Source organism: Enoplosus armatus, chromosome 8 (assembly GCF_043641665.1).
Source record: "Enoplosus armatus isolate fEnoArm2 chromosome 8, fEnoArm2.hap1, whole genome shotgun sequence".
Lineage (NCBI taxonomy): Eukaryota > Metazoa > Chordata > Actinopteri > Centrarchiformes > Enoplosidae > Enoplosus > Enoplosus armatus.
Window position 1 is genome coordinate 10,403,721 of NC_092187.1, and position 23,584 is coordinate 10,427,304.

At 40.6% G+C, this 23,584-nt stretch overlaps 3 protein-coding genes across 3 annotated transcripts; all 3 read left to right on the forward strand.

Annotated features, from left to right (window-relative positions):
* The first annotated feature begins 5,662 nt into the window (after positions 1 to 5,662).
* On the forward strand, positions 5,663 to 7,747 carry LOC139288506 (spermidine synthase-like). Its single transcript, XM_070909810.1, has 8 exons — positions 5,663 to 5,799; positions 6,069 to 6,189; positions 6,280 to 6,372; positions 6,481 to 6,634; positions 6,714 to 6,797; positions 7,076 to 7,221; positions 7,401 to 7,529; positions 7,634 to 7,747. Exons 1-8 carry the CDS (start codon positions 5,669 to 5,671, stop codon positions 7,745 to 7,747), a joined length of 972 nt encoding a protein of 323 aa, XP_070765911.1. The 5' UTR covers positions 5,663 to 5,668.
* Positions 7,748 to 12,785: 5,038 nt separating this feature from the next.
* srm (spermidine synthase) lies at positions 12,786 to 16,003 on the forward strand. Its single transcript, XM_070910387.1, has 8 exons — positions 12,786 to 12,945; positions 13,400 to 13,520; positions 13,624 to 13,716; positions 13,825 to 13,978; positions 14,058 to 14,141; positions 14,365 to 14,510; positions 14,690 to 14,812; positions 14,927 to 16,003. Exons 1-8 carry the CDS (start codon positions 12,815 to 12,817, stop codon positions 14,942 to 14,944), a joined length of 870 nt encoding a protein of 289 aa, XP_070766488.1. The 5' UTR covers positions 12,786 to 12,814; the 3' UTR covers positions 14,945 to 16,003.
* Positions 16,004 to 19,235: 3,232 nt separating this feature from the next.
* Positions 19,236 to 19,966, forward strand: LOC139289385 (somatostatin-1B-like). The gene is made up of 2 exons (XM_070910971.1): positions 19,236 to 19,340; positions 19,736 to 19,966. The coding sequence occupies exons 1-2, from the start codon at positions 19,236 to 19,238 to the stop codon at positions 19,964 to 19,966; spliced, it is 336 nt and encodes a 111-aa protein (XP_070767072.1).
* Positions 19,967 to 23,584: the final 3,618 nt, after the last annotated feature.

The window sequence follows — 23,584 nt, forward strand, 5'->3', positions numbered from 1 at the left end:
ATGACTGTATATTCAGAATATTTATGTTACCTGATGCTCAACTTTGACCACCAATTTGATACGGAAGACTTTAATGTTATGGTGTTTAAAAAATAAAATTAAGTATGATATTGGAGCTGTCTTTAAAACGTGAATTCATTATGCAATAATAACTTGTAGTATTGGGTCGTAAGCTTGCACTGAAGAAAGCCGGTATGCTGAGTCCTGACATCGTCAAACAGTTAATACTTATTAGTTGTAAATCCACATAGATTGTTGGTTGAGGAATAGTGTTTTCTGAAATAAATTGGTAACATGAAATGTTTATTTGAGATATTTGTCCATTGAGCCACTGTCGCTTTTACTCAGGCTCCTTTATTTGCACAAAAGCAATAAATGACAACTATACACAGGACTTCATTTGAGTTAATTTTGTTCTGGTTTAGAATTGTAAGATGTTTAAAAGTTGTTATTCTGGCTCCAGCTACCCTGAATCTCTCAAAGGATAAGTGGTTATAGATAATGGATGGATGGAGGTGTTATTCCAAAGTTCTGAGAACAATCCCTTAAATGAGTTGTTTACAGCCACTACAGGCATCTGGTCAAGGATGAAGGAGACAGGACTTGTAGTCCTTTCAAATCTTTATTTTTTAATTAAGTATATATTTACAGTTTCTACACAAATAAATACAAAAGCAAACACCCTGCACAAAACCAGCAACTCAAAAGGGACCAAAGAGCCACCCTACATGAAGAGTATGAACTACTCTGAACATCCGTCTAAAGTGATGAGTTCTGATTGGTTTGGAGAAAACACAATGAACCAATCACAAAACATGATTCTAAAACTATTGATTCAGTTCTTAAAGGGGTCTGCGCATACTTTGCTAGGGCTATGGTGTGGGTATTGAAAAAAAACAATATTTGATTGCACAAAAATTATTCTCTGCTTGTTTCACTCTGGCTACAGGTCACTGGAAAAAGCAGCTTCTTTTTCCTAACTGTAATGGAGCTCTTGGTGGCTAGGAAAGTTGGTCAGCAATATGGGGTGTCTAGTCAGGACACAGAAGGCAGGGATATCTTTGAGGGCTTTATTGTGACATAAAATGTAGATACAGATGCACAGGCACTATTACTAATATACTATTCTGCGCGTGTGTTTGTGTGGTCCTGAAGTGGGGGGAAACAAAGACATGAACATCAGGCTACTTAGGCTATACTATCCGTAACTAACCTTGACCTCACAAATGGAACGGGCTGAAGCAATCCACTCCTGTCGAGTAGAACAGAGGCTTCATGAGGCAGAAATGGGGGGAGCCCAGATGCGCTGGTATATCAGAACGATCAGATCGGATCAGGAGGGTTGGCTCCATCAATGGGCAGGATCGCCAAACCTTGTAGGTAACAATACTTTTTTTGGAGCTGGGAAACTGGGTAGCTGTACTGAGACAGGCCTAGGTGTTCACCTGTGAATGGGGAACCTCTTTCTTGGCTGGGACGCTGGAGCGATGGTGAAGGAGACACGAGAGCCATTGTCTTGATGTCTTGGCGGATAGTACAGAGAGTCAGGTCTTCTGCTTGACCCTGTATTCCCAGACGGCGTGCTGCCGACAAGAGCAGGATGGTTCTCTCCGAGCCGTCATCCAGCACTGCAGCACTTGATCCTGGTAGAGCAAGTTGACTGACAATCTTCAGCAGCACTCATTTGGCTGATCCAGATAGTGAGTCTCTGCTGTTGACGTGATGGTGGGCTCCTTCTCACTCCTCGGGTTGACCTCAAGCAGGACGGAGAGATGTTTGGACTTACAAAGGCGACACTGCTTCTTCAGGTCACACACGGAGGCCAGGTGAGAACGACTGCATCTCTAGCACCTTCTCTTGGCTTTGATCCAGTCCACTATCCTATAGTAGTGTGCTGACTCACAGTAGGAGCAGTATATCTCACCCTTACCTTGGGTCTGGGCAAAAGGAGGGTATGTCAGATGCAGGATTTTTGGAGCTGTTTGTCCCTTGCATCACCGTAGTGACCTTCACTTTGAACTTTAGTTGCTTGGAGTCTTTCTTTTCCTTCTCAGTGTGCACTCGAAGGGACGGCTCAGTGTCCAGGCATCTGACTTCTGCCTTCAGCCACTCTGAGAAGCCATTGGCTACACATACGAGACGGATAAAGGCTACCACTTGTTACAAACTCGCTGATAAAATGCTATATAAACAGCTGGTAAACTTAGATATTACTCGCCAACATTAACTCAATATCTTTGCAATACATAAATAATACTTACTTGAGGTCATGAATGCACACCAACTGAGGGAATCAACTTGAAACTTAACTTGTTAGAAAATTACTTTTAATTGTCTAACTAAACTGACAGCTGTTCTCTATGAACCAGCAGAGCTCTAACACAAAAAAGGGTGTTGCCTAGCAACGAGTTAAACCTCTCTATCCGTACTTCCTCATGTTCCTTGAGCCTTTTGCACACCAGCCAAATGCAGGTTAATATGTGATGTGATGTTTAATTTAATAAATATTATATGTATTTTTTTATATTTAATAATTAAGGTTTGAATTTGAATTTGAATAAAAAGCCCCTTGGCCCCAGTAAATTGTTCAGATCAGTCAGTGTTTTGCAATGTGAAGTGTCACTGTTGCCCTCAGTTGCATCAACTCTAGTTCTTGTTGTGGGAGACCTCAGTCCTCACTGGTTTTCTATTAAAATGTGACCAGTCTGCAACAATGCAATACATTATTGTCACACTGCCTTTATAGTGCGTGACGATGGCTGCACTCTTAGCTGCACTACAAGGTTGTTCGTGTTCATGACTGTTCACACACTATAATGTAGGAAATTAAACATATAGCCACTGTTTTACATTTAGACCGTTATTTGTCTTTAAGTCAAATTAAGCAGATAAATAGACATTTAGATTTACCTGTTAAATAGACACACTCTACGCAAAATACCTCAGATGATGTTTGACTCAGTGCTCCTTTGTGATCCCTTTTAGAGAGTTATTGAGGTGGTGCTGGAGGCCATACATGAAGTAGATGTAGTAAAAAATGGAGACTTCCACACACATTAATAAGATCTAGGAAAACCTATACCAACCTATACCATTCTGACATTTTTCCCAATTTGAAGACTTTTGGGGATACTTTTAAGGAGGCCAGTTGTTGTAGATTCTTCAAACACACTGAATTGCCAGTGTAGCAATATAGTGGTATTGCTATTTTTACATGACTATGAGTACTTCTTCCACCACTGCAGCAACAGAGCATTAGAGAAGTCAAACACTGGCGTAGGGCAAGAAGGCCTGGTTTGTACTCCAGTGTTCCAGTTCATCCCTAAGGTGCTGGATGGGGTTTAGGTCATAGCTCCGTGCAGGCCAGTCAACTTCTTTACTGAAACTCTGAACTCTGCAAAACATTTCAATATGGACCCCACTTTCTGCACAGGAGCCTTGTCATGTTGAAAAAGGGTCATCCCCAAAAAGAACTATGGGGATGAATTTATGCACCTCAGCATGTTAAACATCATATCTGCTGGAGGAAGCATCACACTGTGCCTTTCATAGTGATATATTTAGCAATAATACTCAAGGTTTGGACCAGACTGCAACCATTATTCTTAATTTTATACCCATGACTCTATGAAAGAGTGATTAGTCACTTCCCCATTAAGAACTGCAGCAAGGTTGTGGTATTCACGGAAAATTCCTCTTGGCTTGCACTGACAAATCTGTCTAGTTTGCTGACTGTATCCCCTGGACATAACGATATATATTATGTAAACATCAGGGCCAGCCTTGTGTAAACAGACAAACACAAACACACTTTCACAATGGAAAACTGTAAATTAAGCACTTTTCCAATCAAGACCTTTATAAAATGATATATTTGCTTGCACAGCTATAAATGCATAAAGGAACCGCTGTCAAATGAACAGTGACTTAACAGTTGACTAAAAGAAAAGAAAAACTCACAACGAGGCCCATTTTGTAGCTGTTCTAGACCTTTCGATCATATAACACAATCTTCTTCTGCAGTTGGAGTTTGCCAAGTTGTCATGCAATTGTAGGTGTTCAATTTTCCATTTTTTAGAGCCCTTTTAGGGACTACTTGTGCATGTTAAAAGTTGAGATTGAAAGTTCATTCTTGATTTTGAGTTGACAAAATCTCATCAATAATGCTCATGTTTTGCACCAGACTGCAACCACTATTCTTCGTTTTTACACCTGTGAAAGAGTGATTAGTCTGACAATTACCCATTGAGACCACATTACTTTTTACTGTTACTCAACTGCAGCAAGCCTGTGGTCTTCACTAAAATTCCTCTTGACTTGCCTTGAAAAATTTGACTAGTTTGCTGGCCTTTTTGTTTACTTTATCCCCTGGATATAACGGTCTCCGTTATGTAAGCATCAGGGCCAGCCTTGTGTAAACAGACAAACAAAAACAAACAATAGGAACCAAACTGTAAATTAAGCCCTTCTAGGCCAGACCTTTATTAAAGTATCAAATATAATCGCCTAAATGTGTTTTGTCTTCAGTGAGACATCATTCAGAATTGGTTAATGCTGAATCTGCTTGTCATAAAGAGCACAACTATAAATTGAAAATAGTTAATACTCACAGAGACATGAAAATAATCAATCAAACAAAACACAAGACATATAAAACTAAACAACACAATCCTGAAATCCAAAATCGCCACTAATTAATGACACATGTCCACATCAAAACACTGAATACTCTGATGGCTGAAGTAAAAATGTCATTATAAATCTGTGACCCCATTCCATAAAAATGCCCTGACCTGACTTCTATAAGCTCCTCTCATTCTTAACTGGCACCAGTGTAAAAAATGTAACATTGTCATCTGTTTCCACAAGTTTTGAGGAGCATAGCCATTAGAAATATTGTAGGCTACATGAGATGCAGCTTCTGTGGTTCTTTCCCTGAGCTGTTCTGGCAGCAGTCCTACTATTGTAAATTCATCGCTGCCAACATGAGTGTGAGGGGATACATTTAATGAATAGTGACCAATAGCATCACCTGCAGTTTGTTACTACTTCTTGAATTTAGTTTGCCACTAGACCAAGCAGAACACAAGAAGAAGTAATGACACAAGAAGCTTCTTAACAGACAAACATATCTGTTCATTTTTGGTTCACATTTTTTGGATATGTGTTATTCCAATTTTCAGTAAAATCGTGAAAACTTCTTTCACATTTTTTAATGATTAAAAACACTTTAATCAGTTATATTGTACAGTACAGTTCAGGAAGGAATAAATTAAAAGCTTAAAAAAATAGCACAATGTATGATGATAGCACAATGTATCGCTATTTAATAGTCACAGATGGTCACTTTTATGCTTGAGTTTAAAAGGTTTAGTTGGATTTATTGTTTCTAACACAAGGGGGGACCTATGACAATATGAGTCACACTGGAGAAGGCCCTACTTTAAAAACACAGGTCAAACAAAGTAAGCACGAGCCGGTTCATCCTGCCACTCCATTGGCTCGCAGGAAGTTAACTCCCTGACGTCAGCAGCGTCCCATTCCTTATAATATGAGGCATCAGGTTGACCTGTCACACTACGGTCAAGTGTCAGATCTTTGTCGTAGCCCGCAGTGCCACACTTACTTACTAACACGTTAGTATTACCTGCGACTGTTGGCAGCTGACATGGAGCTTATTAAAGACGGATGGTTTATCGAAAAGTCCCCGGTTTGGCCCGGGCAGGCGACGGGCATCGAAGTGGACGAGGTCCTCTACAACCAGAAATCCAAATTCCAAGATGTTGTGGTTTTCAAGAGGTGAGTGCTTTTAGCTACATAACGTGGCGAACGTTTACCCACCTACAGCTCAGAGCCTGCTGATGTTAAACTCCTTGAAACGTAACGCCCTCAAATTTGCGGGCAAGAAAGTTTTCTTGTTTTTAGACATCGATATCTCCACAGTGGCTGAACGGATTTTTACCATTCAGACTGCATTTGAAACGTCCGCCTCCCTCCGTCCTTTTGTCATTCAACCTTTATAAATCCTACTCAAGTTATGTAAACTTTGCTGTAACGTCACTTTTCAGTAAAACCTATGGGAATGTCTTGGTGCTGGATGGAGTGATGCAGTGCACGGAGAGAGATGAGTTTTCCTATCAGGAGATGATTGCCAACCTTCCCCTGTGCAGCCACCCTTGCCCCAAGAAGGTATCACTGAAATTTGGATCTGCAGTATGGCTATGCTCAGGATGAGTCATGTTTCCTGTCTTGACAGTCAGCACGTTTCCCTTTTTACAGGTGCTCGTTATTGGCGGTGGAGATGGCGGTGTGCTGAGGGAAGTGGTGAAGAATCCGCTGGTGGAATCGGTGGTTCTGTGTGAGATAGACGAGGTGGGAGCAACAACACTGACGAGGATTCTAGCTTCTTTGTTTTTTCCTAATGCTGCACCTGAGAAACGCCTGCTCATGTCACTCATATTGATGTTGTCTGCTGTGTAGGATGTCATCAATGTATCGAAGAAGTTCCTCCCAGGGATGGCCAACGGGTTTTTCAGTCCCAAGCTCACCCTCCATGTCGGAGACGGCTTTGAGTTCATGAAGCAGAACCAGGATGCCTTCGACATCATTATAACCGATTCCTCAGACCCCGTCGGTAAGTGCCACTTTTGTGTTATAACATCTTTCTGTCATAGGAAGCAGTCCTATTCTGAGTTCTCTGTTTTATGTTGCAGGACCTGCTGAGAGTTTGTTCAAGGAGCCTTACTATCAGCTGATCAAGGCAGCATTGAAAAAGGATGGAATTCTTTGTTCCCAGGGTAACTTTTATATTTCACCACAGTTTTGTGTTAGAAGATGGCTGATGAGTTATTTTAGTTCGGTGCTGACTTGAGTAGAAGTTATAACTGCTACATTTTCTAGTCTGCCAAAAAAAAAACATGGTTGTTACATATGGCTTTTATTAACTCCTCTGGAGCTGTTTTGTTCCCATTTATATAGTCCATCTTCCAACTACCTCAAGATGGAACATGATGCCAAAAAAAGGCAGATAGGAAATTAACATGCCCTTTCCTCCGCTCTTGTCTCAATTTCACAGGAGAGTGTCAATGGCTCGATTTGGAGCTGATAAAGGAGATGCGAACTTTCTGCAAGACCCTTTTCCCTGTGGTGGAATATGCCTACACCACCGTCCCAACTTATGCCAGTGGCCAAATTGGATTCCTACTGTGCAGTAAAAATCCTGTAAGTGTGCTTGTCATTCTCCATTTGCCATCCACCACACACCTGACAGTTGTCAGATTGCCTGTAAATGCCACTGAGTTGTTGTAAAACCATTCCGTAGCACAATAACTTGTCTGTTGTTTCTTGGTGATTAGTAATGTCCATCAAATGACTGAAGTTCTCCTTCTTTTTTGAATTAGGAAACAAATTTCAAGGAACCAGTGAAAGCCCTGTCAAAAGAAGAAGTGGAAAAAATGAACCTCAAATATTACAACACTGAAGTTCACAAAGCATCATTGGTCCTCCCTGAGTTTGCAAGAAAGGTAAATGTTGTTAAAATACTTTGTCATATATGACTTGTATGCAATAAGTACTTGAGTGCAATTAAAAACTGTTAACACATATTTGCAACTTTTCACTCAGCATCTTGAAGCATGACCAGCAACGACAGACCGCCATGTTCATCCTCTGCCTGGCCCTCAGACCACAGAGAAACAACCTTGTTCTACGGCTTCTTCACCTCCTCAACACAGTTCAGCACCACTGAAGAGAGTAGCCTGAAGAGGATTCACTGCATCTACACATTATGCAATATATTACATACTGTACTTTTATTCGTAATGTTTAATATCAGTTTGTGCTCATAGGAAAACACAGTTGCCATCTGTCATGACTGTATATTCTATGTTAGTTGGTGTTCAGCTTTGACCACCAATTTTATATGGAAGACTTTAAAGTTATGGTGTTAAATGGAGCTGTCTTTAAAATGTGAATTCATTATGCAATTATAGCTTGCCGTATTGCATAGTAAGCTTGTACTGTAGTAAGCCTGTATGAGTCCTTACATCGTCAAACAGTTACTACTTATTCGATGTAAATCTACATTGATTGTTGGTTGAGGAACAGTGTCATACCTGAGCAATACATTTGTGTTTTTATAAGAACTGTCATAAATTGGTAACATAAAATGTTTGAGATCTTTTTCCATTCAGCCACTGACACTTTAAATTTTGGACATTCCCAAATTTGTCCAAGAACTTTGAAAATGCAACAAACTGCACAATAGTCCGACATTTTTCCTCATTTCCTTGTTCATCTTGAATGGCTGGGAGCCGCACAACCTGTATCTCAGCAGTGCGTACAGTTCTATCTGGTCCTGGAACTACCTTACCAACAGGCCAAAGCGCTCTGGGTAGCTGCTTGTCCTAACCATCATAACTACTGTTCCTAGAGCTTCCACTTCTGACATGACTGCAAGCTGGGCAGGCGATCCTTCACAAAGTCATTCCAGAACTGTTCTGCAATCACCTGGCGGTGCCGACGGGTCAGCTGGTCAGATTCAGGGTAAATGGTCTGAGGCAAAGCAGCATCTGACTGCTCAATCAAGAGGCAATTTGGGGTTACTGGATCCAAGTTCACAATATCTGATGCTACATAGCCTAGTGGCTTTGAGTTTAATATTGCTTTTATTTCAGTCAGCACAGTTCTGTGACGATCTGTGATCCAAGGAAGATTCTGAGTGATAAGACTTGATTGATCTTATTTCCCGTTCCCACTCTCCTCCAAAGTGTGAGGCACCAGGGGGATTGAAGCTGAACTTTATTTGTTGTTTGGCCAGTTGCTCTTGTAGGGCACACATTTCCTTGAAAGTTTCTCTCAACTCTCGCTCCCCTCCTTTAAAGTTTGTCCCGCAATCTAAAAGCAGCTCTTATGGTTTCCGTTTTCGTGACACAAAGCGCCTGAGGGCCATCAAGAAGGAATCAGTGTTCACAGTAGTGGCGATGTCAACATGAACTGCCTGTGTTGTAAGGCATTTAAAGAGGATTCCCCATCTTTTTTTCCTTCCAAATCCTTCTTCCAATTTTGATCATAAAGGAACCACAGTACTGTCCATTCTCTTACACAAGAAAAGGGGCTCGAATAGTTGTTGTCTGGCTGGGGGAGATCCTTTGTGTCCTTTGTGGAGTAACAGGTTTTGCTCACCATCTTTGACAATTTGGACAATCTCTCTGGCATCCTTTAACTGCTTCTCTTCCTCTGATAACCCAGTAATGTCTGTGCAGCTCAGCAAACACTCTTTCCTAGCCTGGGTGCTTTAATTTATCATCAAACTCTTTGATGGCCAGTGTAGTGACAGGATGGTTACCTTCTACCCCAATTGGGTGCTTCTCCTGTGCATCTAAATACTCACTATGACGAAGACGTCCACCAACTCTGATGATTTTCATGTTGGAATCATACTTGGGATCTAATTTCACAAGTCTACTTGAGGGTGGTACAGGTTTACCAGACTAGAGGAGCTGGAGGGAAGGCAAAAATATCTCTGTGTTTGCTGTAGCACTGACAACTCTGCTGCTTGGTAGTTACCAGCTGAAGGGGTGGGGATCAGCTGCCCCATAGCAGGAAGCTGCTGCTGTATCAGCTGTTGATAGGAGTGTGCCTTCTCTGCTTTAGGTAAGAAAAAGTTGCTCATCTTCATTGTCAACTCAGTTCTCAGTTTGTCGGTGAAAGGAGAGCTGGTCCCTAACTCCATTTGCTCTCACCGACTGCAGATTTGCCACGAGTTATATCATCTACTGGATTATTTCCAGAGTCTACGTACTGCCATGTCATGTTGCTGGTGAGATCCTGGATCTCAGTGACTCTTCCAACGAATACTTCAAATGTGTTAGATGTAGAGTCACTCACCAGGACAACTTGTTGGATCTTAATGGTCAGCTCTGTCACCAACAGTTGTGCCAGTTGAGCTACAGTCAAGGCAGCAAAACGTTCAAGTCTGGGGTTAGACTGTTGTTGCTTGAGAGCCACTCCAGACCTCACCAGGACGAAGGCTGTCTCCACATCCCCATGTGGGCTCTCTCTGTGCGAAGATATGCAACTGAGCTGTAGGTTGTTCAGACGCATGGCAGAAGATATGAATTTCTCTACTGTTGTCGGGAGAGTACATCTCAGTGGGAACATATCAGTGTGGGAGAGTTATCTGGGAGAGATATTCCAGGTTGATTTCACATTTACACCAAGATTGTAGGAGATCCTCTGATAGGTGAGGGTCATCCCACTCTCTACACTTATCCCAGGCGTCACACAGTTACCTTGGCCCTGGTAGTGAAGGGTGTGATGAAGCCAAGAGGGTCATACTGCTTTGCGAGTAGTCTGTGAGTAGCAGCACGTCTAATTGCCAGAGCAATTTTCATTTTTTTTTCAACATTTTCCAGCTTATCAGGATCTGGTGTCAGTGTAGAGGTGAACAGACACTGTATTTGACTTGACAGCTGCTCTTTCACTGCAGTTGTTGGGCCCTGTAGTGTGAATCCAGCTTGTGGGCCTAATTGCACAGGCTCAATGGCAGTGATTAGGTGCAGGTAGTCAGAGCCTATCAGGAGGTTTAACCTGATAGAATGACTGAAGGGGCAGGTTTTGCAGAGTTGGATACTTGCTCTGTAGTGTTGAAACAGAATGTGAATGTTCTTCTAACCCTAACTGCTCAGCAGTGAAAGCTCTATTTATCTCATAGGTCTTGCTGGGTTGTGAGGCTGTGGAGAAGGATACAGACTGGCCCTGTACAACTCCGGTGTCTTGTCTAACAGTTTTCAGTGCTAGATCTTCAGGGTTGCCATGGAGATTAGGACGTTGTGCTGCAGCAGAGAAGAGAATAGTCATCTTTTGTATCAACTGTCAGTATGTTCCAGGGAAGACACTGAGACTTATCCAAAGTTCTCCTCCTTCAGATATCAGCAAGTTCACTTTTTACGACCATGTCGCTGTCAGTTTGATTTAGTACCATGACACATCTGGTTTTCCACAATATGGTGCAATCAATACTGATGATTAGTTTGAATAAAGAGCCCCCCTACACCTGAACATGAACTATATTTTCTAATCGGTTAAGAGAAATCACAATGAACCAATCACAAAATATGATGCTGAAACTACTGATTCAGTTCTTAAAGGCACATACTTTGCTAGGGTTACAGGTGTGGTACTGAAAAAAATCTTCATTTGGAAATTATTCTGTACTTGCCTACAAGACAGTGGAAAAAGTAATGATTTGTTCAAGGTCTCTATCCACTAATCCAAAACAAGTCTTATAATTTTGAGCTAATCTTTACCAATTGCAGCATCAATTTCCAACCAAATGCAGGTTAATATGTGATGTGTTTCAAGAGCTGTTTCAGCTGCTGGTCACTGCAAATGATTAACCCTAAACATAATCTTGTAGGTGGTGGTAAGAACAGTGCTGTAGTACTATTGAGGCCCAAATGCAGTTCCAGTATTCAGGCACAAGATTTCATCTTGAAACTGTTATGTAAAAGCCAGTTTAACACATTGTAGAGGTATAAAGGAATTCTGTTCAAATTCATCAAATGCATATTCATACATCGTGGAGAACCTCCTGGTGATATATATATATATATATATTGAGGTCATTGAGTTGGTGCTGGAAGCCATGCATGAAGTAGAGTACATTAATAAGACCTGGGAATATCTATACCAGTCGGCATGCTGACATTTTTCACAGTTTGAAGTCTCTTGCTGGACTTTTAAGGAAGCCAGTTGTTGATTCTTCAAACACACTAAATTGCCAATATAGCAATATGATGTGATAGAGAGTGATTAGTCTGGCAATTACTCATTAATATCACATTTCTTTACTGTTAGATTCAACTGCAGCACTGTTATCATCTTCAGTTAAATTCTTCCTGGCTTTCGCTAATAAATTTGACTTTTTGACTTTTGATACCTTTTGGCTTACTTTATCACCTGAATCTGTCCTTAGTGAGACACCATTCAGAATTGCCCATGTGAATTTCTGGTTTGGTTAAAGATCCAGATCCAAAACATCTTAAATGAGGCACCGACGGCCAGGGGAGAGAGAGAGAAGAGAGAAAGAGATAATGGGCACAAGAAGTTTTTGTACTTTTTTCTTTTGGATGTTGTTCGAATTTTTCTGAAAAATTCATTTCCATTTTTTAATGTTGAGAAACATTTTAATCAATTATATGTACAGTAGAGAGAATAAATTAGAAGCTGTAGTATAAGTTACCGTGCTGAAATTTTTTTTATATGATGACATACTACACTGTATCGCTATTTAATAGTCAAAAGATGGCCACTTTTAGGCTTGAGTTTAAAATGTTTAGAGGGATTTCTTGCTTCGAATTCAAAGGGAGGGACCTATGAAAATATTAATCAAATTCGAGAAGGCCCTACTTAAAAAATAAAATAAACACATTGCCACACTAACCCCACTGACTCTCCCAGCCTCTACCTTCTTTCTTGGCCCGCGCAGGCGCACTGGTACGCCACTGTGGTTTAGCTTCACGTGGGCTGCAGCCTACATCCATGCAGCTCCTCGGCTTTTGCTACAGGGCGGCGTCATGGGCGGTGCTGGTGGTGTGAAGTCAAACAAACTATACACGAAGTGGCACATACTGCCACTCCATTGGCTCGTAGAACGGTAAGTCAATGACGTTGGCAGCACGCTATTCGTTACAATACGAGGCATCAAGTTTAGCTGTCAGACAACGGCCAAGTGTCAGATCTTTGTCGTAACTTACTCACATTGCCACACTTGCGAACGCGTTAGTAATACTTGTGGCCGTTGGCAGCTGACATGGACCACATTAAAGATGGGTGGTTTACGGAAACATGCACGTTATGGCCCGGGCAAGCGATGAGCCTTCAAGTGGAAGAGGTCCTCTACAACAAGAAATCCAAATTTCAAGATGTTATGGTTTTCAAGAGGTGAGTACTTTTAGCTACGTAACTTGGCTAACGTTGCTAGCTATTGGCGTCTACCAGAAATGAATGAGCAATCTGAAGCCCGAGGGATCTTGAGAAGTTTCTTCAGCTGTGAGTCGTTCCCTTTGCCTAATGATTTAGCCCACCAACACATAAAGTTAGCTAGGCAGTGAATTAACTAACGTACAGATGTGCAGCCAAGGTGGTAACGTTAGTAAGGATAACTGAGTTGATAAACAGTAACGCAACAGTCACTGACAGTTCAAAGTGATTCACGGTAGCGATCTTGTTATTGATTGTTTTTTAAGAATGGTAGCAATCATGTGCTAGACATCTGCGGCTGCATCATGGTCAACCTATATTAATCCTACTCAAGTTGTGTAAACATTTGAGCTTCAGGGCATACACGCTTCTTTTAAATGTGCTTCTCATACTTTTCTGTAACGTCACTTTTCAGTAAAACCTATGGGAATGTCTTGGTGCTGGATGGAGTGATCCAGTGCACTGAGAGAGATGAGTTTGCCTATCAGGAGATGATTGCCAACCTTCCCCTGTGCAGCCACCCTTGCCCCAAGAAGGTATCACATTTATTGTTGGGGAATTCATGGATCTGCAGTATGGCTATGCTCAGGATGAGTCATGTTTCCTGTCTTGACAGTCAGCACGTTTCCCTTTTTACAGGTGCTCGTTATTGGCGGTGGAGATGGCGGTGTGCTGAGGGAAGTGGTGAAGAATCCGCTGGTGGAATCGGTGGTTCTGTGTGAGATAGACGAGGTGGGAGCAACAACACTGACGAGGATTCTAGCTTCTTTGTTTTTTCCTAATGCTGCACCTGAGAAACACCTGCTCATGTCCCTCATATTGATGTTGTCTGCTGTGTAGGATGTCATCAATGTATCGAAGAAGTTCCTCCCAGGGATGGCCAAAGGGTTTTTCAGTCCCAAGCTCACCCTCCATGTCGGAGACGGCTTTGAGTTCATGAAGCAGAACCAGGATGCCTTCGACATCATTATAACCGATTCCTCAGACCCTGTTGGTAAGTGCCACTTTTGTGTTATAACATCTTTCTGTCATAGGAAGCAGTCCTATTCTGAGTTCTCTGTTTTATGTTGCAGGACCTGCTGAGAGTTTGTTCAAGGAGTCTTACTATCAGCTGATGAAGGCAGCTTTGAGAAACGGTGGAATTCTCTGTTCCCAGGGTAACTTAACTATAACTGTGCGACTAAATGACAAGTTACATCCCCTTTTCTGGTCTGCCAAAAAAACTGGTTATTACTTATGACTTTACTGAACTCCTCTGGAGCTGTTATGTTCCCATTTATATAGTCCATCTTCCAACTACGTCAAGATGGAAGAAAGCCAAAAAAAACGAAGACAGGATATTAACATGCCCTTTCCTCCGCTCTTGTGTCAATTTCACAGGAGAGTGTCAATGGCTCCATTTGGAGCTGATAAAGGAGATGCGAACCTTCTGCAAGACCCTATTCCCTGTGGTGGACTATGCCTACGGCACCATCCCAACTTATCCCAGTGGCCAAATTGGATTTATGCTCTGTAGTAAAAATCCTGTAAGTGTGCTTGTCATTCTCCATTTGCCATCCACCACACACCTGACAGTTGTCAGATTGCCTGTAAATGCCACTGAGTTGTTGTAAAACCATTCCGTAGCACAATAACTTGTCCGTTGTTTCTTGGTGATTAGTAATGTCCATCAAATGACTGAAGTTCTCCTTCTTTTTTGAATTAGGAAACAAATTTCAAGGAACCAGTGAAAGCCCTATCAAATGAAGAAATGGAAAATATGAACCTTAAATATTACAACTCTGAAATTCACAAAGCATCATTCGTCCTCCCTGAGTTTGCAAGAAAGGTAAATGTTGTTAAAATAACGTGTCAAGTATGACTTGTATGCAATAAGTACTTGAGTGCAATTAAAAACTGTTAACACATATTTGCAACTCAGTATCTTCTCGACCATTGACAGGTACTCAATGAAGCATGACCAGCAACGACAGACCGCCATGTTCATCCTCTGCCTGGCCCTCAGACCACAGAGAAACAACCTTGTTCTACGGCTTCTTCACCTCCTCAACACAGTTCAGCACCACTGAAGAGAGTAGCCTCCTAAAGATTTCATTGGTGGGGGCAACTAATAATCAGTAGGTGAAAACTTGCTGAGTTAGAAGAAGTGTTAGTTCCTTTCGATGTTTCCTTCCTTCCAGTCTTACACACTCTCAGTGTTAATTTATTTTTCGGATGTATTTGGGTTTTCATTCTTACTCCGTAATTGTCTTATCAGCATTTTGTGTAAGAGCAATTTAATGGGCTGGGCTGAGTGGGAAGAGCATTGCCATCAAACCTGACCTCACTCTGAAACTGTGTACTGTTTATTGGATTCACTGCATCTACACATTATGCAATATATTACATACCATATAGAGTATGTATATGTAATGTATTGCTGCACTTTTATTCGTAATGTTTAATATCAGTTTGTGCTCATAGGAAAACACGCAGTTGCTGTCTGTCGTGACTGAGTATTCAGAATACTAATGTGTCCTCTACACATGAACCCTATAGTGCCTGAAATTGGTTGTTCCTTGTTGAAAATGAAAAACATGTTCTGTATCTATCATACTGTACCTGGAAGATAAGTGTCCTAGGCGAAAGCTCAAGTGTCAAGAGTTCTCAGAAATTGTCCCTTTGAAATATCACCAACTGAAGATAAAGTTAGTTTAACTGATCATTTAATTGATGCTCAGCTTTGACCGTCATTTTGAAACGGAAGACAGAAATATTATTGTGTTGAAAAATAAAAATTAAGTGTGGCGTTGGAGGTTTGCAATGCAAGAAATGTCTTTTTAAAATGTGAGTTCATTATGCAATTATAACTTGCAGTATTGGGTAGTAAGCTTGTACTGTAGTAAGCCTGTGCGCTGAGTCGTTACATCGTCAAATATCTTAAGTTACTACCTATTAGTTGTTAATCCACATTGAATCTTTGTTGAAAAATAATGTCATACCTGAGCAATGAATTTGTGTTTTTTGTAAGAACTGTAATAAATTGGTAACATAAAATGGTTATTTGAGAGCCGCATGCTTTCATCCACTGACATGTTTATTCAGGGATACACTTCTTTATTTGCACAAAAGCACAACATGACAACTAGAAGCAGGGCTACATTTTAGTTAGATTTGTTGACATATTTAAAAGGTGTGGTCAGTTTAAAAAAAAAAAACATTGCAGGAAAAGTATTCTGCTAATTTTGTTCTGGCTACAGGACAATGGATTTGTTCTCTAGCCACTTGTCCAAAACCTGTCTTATAATTTTGAGCCAATCTTTACCAATTGCAGGTTAATATGTGATGTGTTTCAAGAGCTGTTTGAGCTGCTGGTCACTGCAAGTGATTAACCATAAACATAGTCTTGCAGGTGCTGGTCCAAGTGCAGTTTCAATATTCAGGCACGAGATGGCGTCCTTTCATCTGTTATGTAAAAGCCAGTTTCACACATGGTAGAGGTATAAAGGAATGCATTTAAATTATACTGTTCAAATTCACCAAATGCATATTCAGAGAATATAATCTTTTGGGTTTTCTTTGATTTTGTATAAAAAGCCCCTTGGCCCCAGTAAAATGTTCAGATCAGTCAGTGTTTTGCAATGTGAAGTGTCACTGTTGCCCTCAGTTGCATCAACTCTCGTTCTTGTTGTGGAAGACCTCAGTCCTCACTGGTTATCTGTTGCAAGTACATTATTGTCATACTGTCTGTTATAGTGCGTTACAGTGGCTGCACTACAAGGTTGTTTGTGTTCTGCAATGTAGGAGATGAAACATATCCACTGTCTTACATTGAGACCATTGAAGGAGAACCCATAAATATTTGATTTGATGTTTATGTGTTTTAATGATGATATCTGTGCTGCAGGAACAGAACTTTCAAGACAATCTGCTTCTTATGTAAGTCAAGTTTAAATGTTTCCAATGCAGTTAAATATCCAGATTTACCCACATGTCCAACAACACTCAACACAAAAGTTTCAGATGATCTTTGAGTCGGTGTTCCTTTGTGATCACTTTCAGAGAGTTTTTGAGGTGGTGCTTGAGGCCTTACATGAAATAGATGTGGTGAAAATGGAGACTTCCACGTGCTTTAATAAGATCTGGGAGCATCTATAACAGTCGTCATGCTGACGTTTTTCACTGTTTGAAGTCTCTTGCAGGCTGGACTGCACATACTTTTAAGGTGTCCAGTTGTTGTAGATTCTTCAAACACACTGAATTGTCAATATAGCCGTTTCAACAGTCTGCTAATCTTACGTTTGGCTCCGGGCCTTCTTCAGATCAGCAGTGTCTGAGGAAAATACCTCAAACACTGCTTTGAAAGCACGGCAAATCCATTTGAACATATCAACCAAAGCCTACTTGAATATAAGTACCGTATGTTCCCTGCCTGTAGCACCATCTGAGGACGTCGCAACAGTAAACCCAGTAAACTCTGTTAATTGTGCTATTTCAGTGATATATCCTGGAGGTTGAGGAACACACTCAAACAACAGAGAAAGCATGTTGAATGATGTAATGAGGTCTCCATAATCAGTTTTGGTGAGGAGTTTACCTCATATAGACCAGTGTAATTCGGTTTTACAGCAGTTTAGGGAGTAGCTCACCAACCGTTGTCTTTTTAAAGCTGTGAACTACATTTAGTGATATCATTTAGCAACACACAAAAGCCACACTTTTTTAGAAATATGACATAGATATCTTTATGTAAGCTGCAATATGTGTTCTTGTATAACCTCCTATTATATCAAACAAATGAATCCTAAACATAATCATTTGCTGTTAAAAATAAAGACAATAATACTGTGTAGGAAAGACTTCGGGGGAGGGGGGGGGGGTAATTTACTCATTTTTAATGTCCACTGGTAGCCGGAAACAATTTCTCACTAGTTGAATCCAAACGGCTTAGCCTATAGTGTGAATTTAATTGAACTGCAGCTACAGCCCATAATATACCTAACTGAAATATATTGTACTCTCCAGCTCATTGTTTCCTGCAGAATGCCAGATTCCAGACATTAATTTGACTTTTCTTTTTTTGCAAGTTGGGATATCGTTTAACAGCTTTTATTTGACAAGCAGCATGATTTTGGTCCTAATGATGAAATCACTCATCAGTCTTTTCCCCAAACCTGCCCATTTTTTTTGTTTCTAATTCAGAAAAGCAAATAAAAATTTATTAAATTGAATCTACCAAATTGCCCACGTTAATGTAACAGTTAACCACCAGCTCCATCGTACATCTCGCACTAAATTGCTGAAGAAGATTGGCTCCTCCTTCTTCTTCATCTTCTTCTTTTTTTTAACAACTATGTTTACTCCTCTAGATTGGTGATGTGCATTTCCTGAAACTTCCTCAAGTCATGGTGAGTGTCAGACGGTTCAATTGTAATCTGCAGGTGTCAGAGAGACGCACAGAAGCACTGTGACAGGAATCAGATGTTGACAGAAGTACTCATGCCAAACACTTGGGATGTGTAGTTGATCAACGATATGTCAGCTTGTGGTCTGTTTGTGTTTCTTTTACATTTTTTTTTATTGCTGCTTCAGGGAAATGTGACCCATTTCATCTTGGGTGTCAAGGGACGGTGAGAGTACATCCGGTGATATCACGCAGTTGATGAGTTGTGGAATTGTCTGTCCGCCTGCCTTAAGAGGTCTTGTTTGAGATTGTCTATCGTAATTTGTCACTACATTAGTTACATGTTGATGTCAGAACCCGGTTTCAGCCCAGTGACGTCGCCGTCCTCTGCAGATGTTCCCTCTGGTGATTCACATGAACACAAGCACCTTCGCAATTTGTCAAAAAGGTTAACTGATGAACGGTTCCATTTGTTCTATCCTTAACCCTTCATCTCCCCTCCTCTTCCAAGCTCACGTAACTACACTCCCCCCCACCCAAAAATATACGCACACATACACCCTCCGTCATACACCCACAACCCTCTACGTCAGTGGCAGATGGGGGGGGGGTGAGGCGTATAAAAGAGTAGGGACTTTGGAGGTAGAGCAGAAGAAACATCAGTGGTTTCCAAGTCTTGTGACCAGCTGCCACCAACTGCACTGCACTTTCTCCTCTGAGCTGCTCAGACTCTCTCTCTCTCTCAACACACACACACACACACACACACACGCACACACACACTCACTCACCCACACACTCCTATCTCTGTGAGCCTCCTGCTCCTGTGACTGTAGCTCTGGTCCGTCACCTGCACTCCTGTCACAGCATGCAGCTCCTGGTGGTGTTAGCAGCTCTCATGGGGGTTCTGTTCAGCGTTAGAGCAGCCGCCGTGCTTCCTGTGGAGGATAGGAGCCCCATCCATTTGAACAGGGTGAGGAGATTTTTATTGTTCATGTGTAATTAATGGAAAATTTTACTACCAATGTTGTGTCAACTGTTAGTATTGATAGATTTTTCCATTTTGTTTTGTGGGAAAAATAGCTGAATAGTTAAAATTTTAAAAAGAATGACTGAACTTACAATCAAGATTTCTTGTGAAATCAACAGAATCGATAGCTTGTGATATTTCTAATTTGCATTTTAAAGAATGTTCAAAAGAAAGTTTTCAGTTCATCCGGTTAATTCTGTGTTAAATGGGAAAAGTCAAATAAAATAATAATTCTTGAGATTTGATGTAAGCTAGCTGCAAGATGTTAAATTTACACATTTTCCCTGATCTCAGCTCTTTTAATAACATGTCTCTCTTCTTTTCTGATTTTTGCTCAGGAGCTGAGCAAAGAGCGCAAGGAGCTGATCCTGAAGCTGGTGTCTGGCTTGCTGGATGGAGCTCTGGACACCAACATGCTCCCAGAGGAAGCTGCAGCACCTGTGGACCTTGAGGAGCCGCTGGAGTCTCGTCTAGAGGAGAGGGCTGTCTACAACAGGCTTTCGCTCCCTCAGCGTGACCGCAAAGCCCCCTGTAAAAACTTCTTCTGGAAAACTTTCACCTCCTGCTAACAGTGCCCAAAACCACCCCTGCTCTGCCTGCCTACCGTACTCCTTCCCTCCCAGCTCCACATGAACTGTAGTAGATCTCAGCTGTACATATCATCTACACCTGTCAGACATGCAGCATCGATGGACTTCACTGAGACAGTGTGTCTGTTTGAATATTCATTATTTATGTATCTATGTATACAATGTATGTATTTATGTATGTAACAGTTTCTTTCAGGGTCAACAATAAAGCATGGATATATAATATTTGAGATGGTAATCACAGTTAATTGCTTTTGCAAATTGTTCAAGAAAGAAAAAGTCATATTTTCCACCTGCTTCTACGACATAAATGCAAAGTCAGATTTCATGCAAAAAACCATGGCTGTGTATTTATTGCGGACTAGAACATTTACTAAAATTGTGGAAACACTGCAGGGTTTACCGTTAGTACACAAATATATTTCCATATGTACTAAAAACCAAGTGGCGTCGTAAATGGTACACTGGGACGCAATCTTTCAGCCGTCTTTATTAAAAGCCAATCAATCAGTTCCATTTTTTTCAGTGCTGCTTTTACGAGGGAACAGAGCACAGTTCTTTTTTATTCTGCTTTGTACTTGTTGCTGTATAACTGTCTCTCTGGTTGATAATCAAAGAAAATGCTCAAGGGGAAAGAAATATTGCCCCTTGCGTAAGAAAACATTTAATATTCCACCACAAATACATTCTTAAATGAATAGCCTATTACTGATTTATTAATGAAAACCGTACAATTACTGAATTAAATCCAAATATGGATGTTGTGCCTTAATGCTTTACAAATATAAATAGGTATAAAAACTTAACTTGGTGGTGAGAGTCTGCAATGTGAAAGAATTGTACATGTTTTATTAGTGGTCCTTATCAATTCCTAGTCACACGCTGAGGGAGATGCTTGGGTGACTTATCACAGGTCGTGAAATATGTCAGTAAGATAGGAAAGGAAATAAATCAGAAGCTTCCCCAAGTATTCACTCAGTATCAGTTACTGTATATGCAGCCTGGGAGGTGGAAACCTGATGTACAATAAAACAGTGAAGAAAAAATGTCTGAAGTGAAAATGACATGTCTAAAGATCCAGTCCCAGATATGAATCTGACCTCACAGACTAGGCTGCTGCCGCATGTTGAGATAATGAAGCGTTCCCCGTGTGACCCTATCAACTTGGTTTTCGATTCTTTCAGCAAACAAGACCCTGCGTTGGCTACCGGCAGCTCAGTTCTCAATCAGGCACACTACAATTACCACATGCTCTCATAGCCCTTCTGACATGTACAACCATTGTGATATGTGTGTTTTTTAACCGGAGCGTGGAGTGGGCGCTGGCCACAATCAAACATCAACTTTCAAGCTGGGCTTACAGTCCCTATTAGTGAACTGATGGATTTCATGTGGTAAATTACATGTGGGTGAAATATCCTGCTGTTTGAGCCAGTTCAAATAAGTAGTGTTTTTTTTTTTATAGTTGTGAATAAGTGGCCAATCTTAACACTGAGCAAAAGCAAACAAAAGAAACAAAGAACACTTTACATTAAATAGATGACTGCTAAATAATGGAAGCAAATGGCTAACAATCATGAGAGCACTTTCAGTACACAGTTATTGAATAACATATAAGAAACAATATATTTATATATTATATATAACAGAACTGGCTCTGAGTATTAAAATAAAAAGGGACATTTCTTGAATTTTGCCTCCTTGTTGTAGGTTGATCAAGTCAAACTGTGTGTGGTGTGAATGGCAAAACTGGCAGTGTAGAATAGAATCCAGATTAAATCACGGAGCAAAAAAGGCTAACAAGTATTCACCTCGGCTCCCTTGTCACTTCCCATCTGTTGTGCTGATGAGTTATAGATCAGTTCTTGCACTGCAGAGACCTCCCTGGATAAATAGCACAAAGATGATTTTTTGTTGTTTTTTTATTGAAAGCTATATTAAAACTTGAGACAGACTGACTATATCTTGGTGAATGTTCTGTTTGAGCAGTACGTAATGCCCGCCGCGAGGTTTGGCGCTGGGCAATAATCAGATGAAATGAGTGAATTCTAAAATAACCTAAAATAATCTAACACCAGAGTCCATAGAAATCCTACACAGCCAGAGGAAAGGCAACGTCCTCAGTAGTTTCAATTCAGTCTTCTCAACTGGGTTACTGTCTCATTATCTTCTTGAACAGGATGAATAGGAGATAATGGCTCATAAATGTGCTTGTTTCACAGGTGCAAAGACATGAGTTAACATTAGTTCACAATACTGATTCAATAACAGGTGGAACATTAAAGGCCATGGTGGTGACATGTCTTTCCTTTTATTGTCATTATGTACGTGTTCGAGACAGGTGGAGAGAAAAGCTCTTTAGTGTTCCATTCTGACTACAAGATCCCCTAAAAACACCACTTGATGGTGAGTTACAGTTCCACACATTTCAAAGCAATGTAATTACATGGTTCTCGCAACCGCTGGGAACTCTGCTCCGTCGCTCCCGTCAACGATGCTGAATAGACAATGGCTCCTGTGGGCTTACTGGATTACAGTTCATCACGCAGCATCTTTCATTCTCACGTGCTGTAAAAAAGCATCATATCAATATGATACATTTCCAGGTCAACAACCTGTGGGAGAATAATTAGACTGTATTATGCTAGAACAAAAAGGAGCAATCATTTTGAAGAATAAAATAAATGTCAGAAACAAAAAGATACCCCTAAAAAAACAGTATCTGATGCCAATCAGTATCTCTGGGGTTGAGATTATAAACAGAAAACAATTTGATGTCAGTAGAGGTGCCGTCCACTCCTGACTTCATGCCCACGGGCTCAAATGAGCATGCAGAGGAGCAACATCAAAGCTGGTGCCTGCAAGCAAAGCATTTTATTGGCTTTCCGTTTGATCTGAAGGAGGAGGGAAAGGAGTGCTCGGGCCTAACTGTGTAATTCAAATTTAAATGTGACTTCATATGTGCCGGTGTTTAAAAATAACAAAGACTTGGGTTTTGTTGGTGCTCCTCATAGGAGGAAAAACAACTTCAAAGCTAACTCTCCATGGTTACATAGAATACTTTATAGGATGTGAATATACAGTGCTTAACAAATTTATTAGACCACCACCCAGTGTAAGGTGTTTGCCACCGCTGCCCTAAATTAGCAGTATTGCTGATTACCAAAATATTTTATGTTGCTGTAATGGTTAATCCACCAGTATGTGCAAACCAAGCTCTTTAATCAAAATGATATCTTTAATGCTAAAATATAATTATTGTTGTTATCCATGAATTCTCAAATTTACTGTTTTACAAAAAAGCAGAAAAACACAGTAAAGCACATTATTATTTTTTGATTGAGATGCCAAATTACAGTTATTTACTTGCATTCCTGAACAGAAAAATTTGTTTTGTGGTTGCAAGAATGCAAGCTGTTATCAGGGCCAAAGGAGGTCATACAAAATATTAAGATTTTTGGTTAATATACTGTATGTCAATAAGGACTATTTAGTTGTTCCAGTTTGTTATTTGCCTAATAAATAACAATACAATTTTTAGTTTGAAACAAGTTTTTGACAGATTTCTAAAATATTTGTGTTTTCTCATTTTTATGA